This window comes from Phasianus colchicus, chromosome 29 (genome assembly GCF_987193195.1).
Source record: "Phasianus colchicus chromosome 29, bPhaCol1.hap1.1, whole genome shotgun sequence".
Lineage (NCBI taxonomy): Eukaryota > Metazoa > Chordata > Aves > Galliformes > Phasianidae > Phasianus > Phasianus colchicus.
The window spans coordinates 3,057,758-3,064,704 of record NC_143464.1 but is presented as its reverse complement, the minus strand read 5'-3'; the positions used below and the strand labels follow the sequence as shown (position 1 = coordinate 3,064,704).

The 6,947-nt window shown below is 47.5% G+C and overlaps 1 protein-coding gene across 1 annotated transcript; it reads left to right on the top strand.

Moving 5' to 3' along the window:
- Positions 1-256: 256 nt before the first annotated feature.
- Positions 257-1,231, top strand: LOC149914641 (olfactory receptor 14C36-like). Its single transcript, XM_090126470.1, has one exon. It carries the CDS (start codon positions 257-259, stop codon positions 1,229-1,231), a length of 975 nt encoding a protein of 324 aa, XP_089982596.1.
- The last annotated feature ends 5,716 nt before the right edge of the window (positions 1,232-6,947 follow it).

Below are 6,947 nucleotides of genomic sequence, written 5' to 3'. Positions count from 1 at the left end.
GCTCAAAGATGGAAAATATCCAGGAGGCTGAAATAGGATTAGGAAACGAGAGGAAAATTAGAGCTCCTTAAGCTTCTCCTTCTTAAGGGATGGTGAAGCTCATGAAAATAAATTCAAGTTAAAGAGCTAAATGAACATTTTCCATAGAGAAAGAAAATACTTTTATAGCATAGCAAGAGGAGTGTCTGTGTGAATGATCTTGACTCACCATTACTTTTCTGCACTCCGCACAGGACTCCATGCCCAGGAACTGCAGATGCCCAACAGCAGCTCCATCAGCGAGTTCCTCCTGCTGGCGTTGGCAGACACGCGGCAGCTGCAGCTCCTGCACTTCTGGCTCTTGCTGGGCATCTACCTGGCTGCCCTCCTGGGCAACGGCCTCATCAGCACAGCCGTAGCCTGCCACCACCGCCTGCACACCCCCATGTACTTCTTCCTCCTCAACCTCGCCCTCCTCGACCTGGGCTGCATCTCCACCACTCTGCCCAAAGCCATGGCCAATGCCCTCCGGGACACCAGGACCATCTCCTATGCTGGATGTGCTGCACAGGTCTTTTTCTTTCTCTTCTTCATCTCAGCAGAGTATTACATTCTCACCATCATGTCCTATGACCGCTACGTTGCCATCTGCAAGCCCCTGCACTATGGGACCCTGATGGACAGCAGAGCTTGTGCCACCATGGCAGCAGCTGCCTGGGGCACTGGTGTTCTCAATGCCTTGCTGCTCACTGCCAGCACATTTTCTCTGCCTTTTTGCCAAGGCAATGCAGTGGACCAGTTCTTCTGTGAAATCCCCCAGATCCTCAAGCTCTCCTGCTCACACTCCTACCTCAAAGAGATTTGGCTTCTTGTGATCAGTACCTCTTTAGCATCTGGGTGTTTTGTTTTCATTCTTTTCTCCTATGTGCAGATCTTCAGGGCCGTGCTGAGGATGCCCTCTGAGCAGGGACGGCACAAAGCCTTCTCCACGTGCCTCCCTCACCTGGCCGTGGTCTCCCTCTTTGTCAGCACAGGCATGGCTGCCTACCTGAAGCTCCCCTCCATCTCGTCCCCATCCCTGGACCTGGTGGTGTCATTTCTGTACTCGGTGGTGCCTCCAGCAGTGAACCCCCTCATTTACAGCATGAGGAACCAGGAGCTCAAGAATGCTGTGAGGAAAATGATGCCCTGGTCACATTTTAGCAGGCATAAACTTCACATGTCTCAACAAGTGACTCAGTTTGTACAATAACATACTTACGTTCCTTACTGATTATAATATTTATTTATGTTTATCACTTCTTTTTTCTTTGCTGTTCATATATATGTGTGTGTGTGTAATTATCATTAGTGGTTATCACGGTCCTACACATATGTTTGGCTTCCTTCCACTTGTACTGAGGCATCACCGTGCTCTCTTTCTCCTGGAGCCCATAGGAACTCTGGCTCAGTGCTGACTTTCTCACAGCCTCCATGTTCCACCTCTGTGTCTGCAGGCAAATGAGATGCCAGCAGGCACCGTGGAGCTGATATAGGCTTGATTAGCAAATGGGATCAATGTATTAGCCGGTTGAACAATATATTACTTTAGCAGAAGGAATCAGATTGTGCTCGTCATAAAACTTCTGTGTTTAGCTTTGACTGGTGTGTGAACAGCCCTGTTTTTATCAATGATCCTGTTTCACAGAAGCTCTGAAATCACTTTTTTGCCTCCACCAGGTGCAAGGATTTGTTCTTGGGTTTGATATAACTGTTTGCACTTACACCAGACCAAGATAGAAAGTTGTTGATTGTGGCAAGACAAGCAATGGAAGTTTGCCAAACTGGGGGGAAAGAGCTAAAAGGTGAGCCAGGGTGCACCATGATGAAGAGGAAGATGAACTAAAGGGGAGGAAGTAGGTGCTGTGAGAAGGAGGACATGTGGTGTCAGGGGCTGTGCTGGGGGCCCATCTCTGTACCACTGCACGCATGCTGCCCCACACAGTGCCTGCACTGAGCTGCCAGGGGCTGCCTGTGGGGCGGTGGGGCCGGGCTGTCCTGCAGAGGGGAAGGCACACGGAGCCTCATGCTGCGGGGCTGGGACCCCAAAATCAGCCTGGAACTCAGCGCCCAGCTGCGCTGTGCTCATCTTGCCTGGCTCCCAGGTGCCCCCTGTGCTGCTCTGTCACTGCCCCTCTACAGGACAGGGGAGAGAACACATCTCAGTAATTCCTGGGTTGAGGCACAAAGTGTTTTATTCTTTCTTTGCTTAAAACCCAAAGACAACAAACTGTGTGTGTCAATGGCTACATATCACTGCAGGGCTTTTTGTTGTTGTTGTCTGTTTGTTTTTTTCTGCACACTTGGGATCAGCTATTGAATTCTGCGTCCCTTTCACGTTAATATATATTGTTTGAAACTGCACCTAACCCACAACACATGTTTCTGTTATTCTATATAATATAAATTATTTCCAACACATACATCTGCTCACTGTTAGTTAGGATTTCACATCCTCTTCTTCCTTACCTATTTACTCTAATCCAAGTGATATGCCATGTTTCTATTTAATCTTTATTGTCTCATGTCCTGACTTTTTTTCCCTAATATTTAATAATAACTTCCCAAATTACCCCTGTGTACAAGTTGTTATTTCTGTTCTTGTTGTCAGACCCAGTCATTGTGTCACTGCAGCTCTGGTAATGATTCCTTTGCTGAACTCCAGACCATTCCAATAACAGCTCTCTGGGTACTGAAGGGAAGGTTGCTAAGTTACAGAAACACACTTATCTACCAGGTGCCACTTGTAAGCAAAGAATCAATCTAATAAACAATTTCTTTGTGTGTGCTGCAAAAAGATGTGTTTTACTATAACACAGCCTTAGTCCTAGGATCTACAATGCTTTCTTTAGCTCAATATTACAAGGATCTAAAAGAGAAATCAGTATTTTCCCCACAGTTCAATACATGTCCTGGTTCTTTATGGTCAGAATGATAATGTGGATGCTTTGACAGTACATCAGTTACACAGAGTGGTACAGAAATCTCCCTGCACTTTTGGAAGTCCTTTGGCATGGTCCCACATCACATCCTTATCTCTGTGGAGAGATGTCTGAGATGGATTTGAAGGGCAGAGTGTTCATTGGATAAGAAATTGGTTGGAAGGTCGCAGCCAAAGGACTGTGGTAAATGGCTCTCTGGGAAATCGGCTCCACCAGGTGGAGGCTGATCACAAGTTATGTCCACAGGGGTCAGCCTTGGGACCAGAGCTGTTCAACGTCTATCAGAGGCATGGATGATGAGACAGAGAGCACCCTCAGCAAGTGTGCTGATGTCACCAAGCTGTGTGGTGCAGTTGGCATGACAGAATGAAGGGGTGCCATCCAGAGGGACCTGGCCAGGCTTGAAAAGTGGGCCCAAAGAAACAGCATGAGGTTCAACAAGATCAAATGCCAGTTTTTGCACTTGTGTCGGGACAATCCCAGGCATGAGGGTTGAATTCCTAGAGAGCAGCCCTGAGGGGAAGGACTTCAAGATGGTAGATGAAAACCTTAACAGGAGCCAGCAGTGTGTGCTTGCAGCCTGAGAGGCCAACTGCACCCTGGGCTGCATCAACAGGGAGGTGGTCATCAGAGCAAGGGAGGGCACTGTCCTTCTCTACTCAGCCCTCAGAAGGCCCCATCTGGAGCATGATGTAAAGCTTTTAGAGAAGGTCCAGAGGAAAGCCACGAGGGTGATCAGAGGGCTGGAGGACCTCTCCTGGAAAGACAGGCTGAGGGAGATGGGAGAAGAAACAGCCTGGAGGAGAACACATTGCAGCCTTCCAGTACTCACAGAGAGCTCAGAAAGAAGATGGAAATCAACTTTTAACATGGGCAGATATCACAAGGTACAAATGTTTTAAATTACGAGAGTTGAGATTTAGATTAGAGACTGGGAGGATCTTTTCAGAGAGAGGGTGGTGAGGTCCTGGCTGTTGTGGTGTTGTGATTTTTTTTTATGTCAGTATTCCACACCAAAACATGTGAAGCAGTGGGAGTTAAAGAGTTAGCGTTCTGGTTCCACTTGCTGCCTTTTATGGGCATTTTGAGCATTCTGATGGGAGGGGAGGGGCAGAATTCCCTGGAGCACATGGTGTGAAGAGGAAGATAGGTGGAGATCCAGACTGCACCACAGTGGCTCTCCCTCAGGCCCCACTCAGTTTGCAGCAGAGAAGGGCATGTGCTTCCCTTGTACTATCGTGGGGACTCACACTTTGGGCACACTTTGGTTCAGTAGGATTTAGTAAATTACCATTCCTCCTCAGATCGTTGCTGCTGTGATCCATTTGTTAAACCCATCTACTAGCTCTCGGCCCTTCCACCTCTCCCAGAGTGCGTGGCCTCCCTGGGGCCTCCCTGCACCACCAGCATCACCAGAAAAGTCCCAGGTCTGGTTCGCTCCTCTGATTACTACCCATTCTTGATAGTTCAGGTAAGCAGTGATGAAACTGTTCAGGGAAGCCTGCGACCTATGCAAAAGGATTTCAGGGGTTAGGGCGAATGGCTGAGAGAGTGGCGTCACAAGTGCTATTTTTCTCTCTCCTTCTTCTGGGGTGGTGAGGGATGCAGAGCAGTCTAGGAAATGGCAGGCTTTGAATAAGTGGCAGAAAGGTTGGTGCCACCACAGAACTCTGGGTTCTTTGACCATGGGGAGGACGGAAGAGAAAACTGGATGTGAATTGAGAGCAAATCTAAAGAAATGTGTGTGTAAAAACCAGAGTGAAGTATGGGTAAAGCACGTAGAGAAGTGTGAATAAAGCTGGACTAAAGTGTGAATAAACTTGAAGTGTGAGAAAGACCAGGAGCAAAGTGTGGGTAGACCAGGAGTAGAGCGTGAGTACACCCGGAGCAGGGTGTCAGTAAAAATCGGAGAAAAGTTTGAGTAAACCCAGAGTGAAGTGTGAGTAAACTTGAAGAAATGTTTCAGTAAACGCTGAGGAAAGTGTGAGTAAAACACACACACACACACAAAATGTGAATAAACTCAGAGTAATGTGTGAGAGAACTTGGAGTAAAGAGTGAGGTGGGCATTTCAAGGATCCCTGCATTACATTTGTGATACTGTTGTGTGGGGAGGTGCAGCAGAAGTCATCTTCACAAAAGGAGAGCAAATAATCCAAATTCTTCTGCAAGCTGGTTTTGCTATTAAGCGAGGCAAAGTGAATGGACCTGCCCAGGAGATTCAGTTCCTAGGTATAAAGTGGCAAGATGGGCGTCATCACATTCCAGCAGATGTGACCAACAACATCACTGCTATGTCTCCACCCACTAGCAAGAGAGAGACACAGTCTTTTCTGGGTGTAGTGGGCTTTTGGAGACTGCATGTTCCAAACTATAGCCTTATTGTGCACTTCCTTCATCAGGTGACGCGGATGAAAAATGACTTCACATTTCAAAAGCAGCAGGCTTTTGAACAGATTGAAGAGGACATAGCCCGTGCCATGGCCCTAGGGCCAGTATGGCTGGGACAGGATGTAAAGAACATCCTGTACACTGCTGCTGGAGAGAAAGGTCCCACTTGGAGTTTGTGGTAAAGATCCTCAGGAGAGACCCGAGGATGATGCCTGGGATTTTGGAGGCGAGTATAAAGAGGGTCCAAAGAGTGCTACACTGCAACTGAGAAGGAGATCTTAGCTGCATATGAGGGGATTCGGGCTGCTTCTGAAGTGGTCGGTACTGAAACACAGCTCCTCTGGCACCTCGACTGCCAGTGCTGAACTGGATGTTTAAACGAAAGGTTCCCTCCACCCATCATGCAACTGATGCCACTTGGAGTAAGTGGGTTGCACTGATTACACAACGAGCGCGGATGGGGAACCTCAGCTGATTTGCAACCCCTGGTTGGATAACAGTGAAACTGACACTCAGTGTCCAGACACAGGCATCAGTTTAATGTGAATCTGTGCACTGCAGTTATCTGTAAGGTACTGGCACTTCTACACTTATTTCCATGTGCAGCTACAACTTGTGATGTTATAAGAAATCAAAGTAAGCCTTGTGTTACTTAACAATTCTATGAGAGGAAGAGAAAGAATAGAGAGAGACAGAGTAGGGGGGTAGGGAGGAAAGAGGGACAGAGAAAGAGATCACAGGTCCTGGTTCCAGCTTTGATCCAGCAGAGAGAAGTGGGGGGTCCTTGACTTGTAAGCGTGCTTTCTCATAGTTTTGAAGCATGAAAGTCTCCAAACAGGACCTCAAGGATCTCTCTGGCATCCTTCTGTGGCTCCTAGGTTTACAGGTGTGCCATCCAGGGCTCTGAGTGAGGTGGCAATAAACAAGCCCATCAAAAACAAGTTTGCAGTCACAACTTCATACAGCACAATGGGAACGTTTGGACAGAGCAAGGCTGTCTCATTTTTCACAGGATTCCCTCCTCCCCAAGTGTCCAGCCTTCAGTCTGTTGACATGGCAATGCTCTTCCAAGCTGTTAAAACAACTCCAGGCACACCGCAGGCAAAGCGTCCTTTTTTTGTTGGGCTGGTACGTAATGCAGGACCTGAGGGCTGACACAAGTGCAAGGAGAAAGGAGAACAGCGTGCAAAAATGGTGCAAAGAGAACAGCACTGAAAAGAGCACGTCCTGCTGCGGCCCATGGCCGTGGCTCCAGGGAAGCAGCAGCACAACTCCAAGGCAGCAGAGAGTCCCCACCAGGCAGTGGCAGGTATAACTCAGGGACACTGCTGCTCTGTGTGCATGTGTTGATTAGATCCTGAGCCTCTTCTGATGATCCAGACTGGATGGAAGGCAAAGCAAATGATCTTGTGCTGATTTCTTTATCTACTCAAAGAGCCCGGTTCCTTCAGTGCAATATGTTAATCACATAGTAATAAAAAGTAAAAGATCAAGACTGACAATGGGCACTATTTAATTGGAATTAAAATTAACATAGGTATGATGAACAAACATGAAGAAAAAGTGGAAACATCAATTAAGTTAATCTGGCTTCTC

What these genes read in the sequence shown, in the direction of transcription:
- LOC149914641 (XM_090126470.1), top strand. Translation starts at nt 257, where the DNA reads ATGCCCAACAGCAGCTCCATCAGCGAGTTCCTCCTGCTGGCGTTGGCA.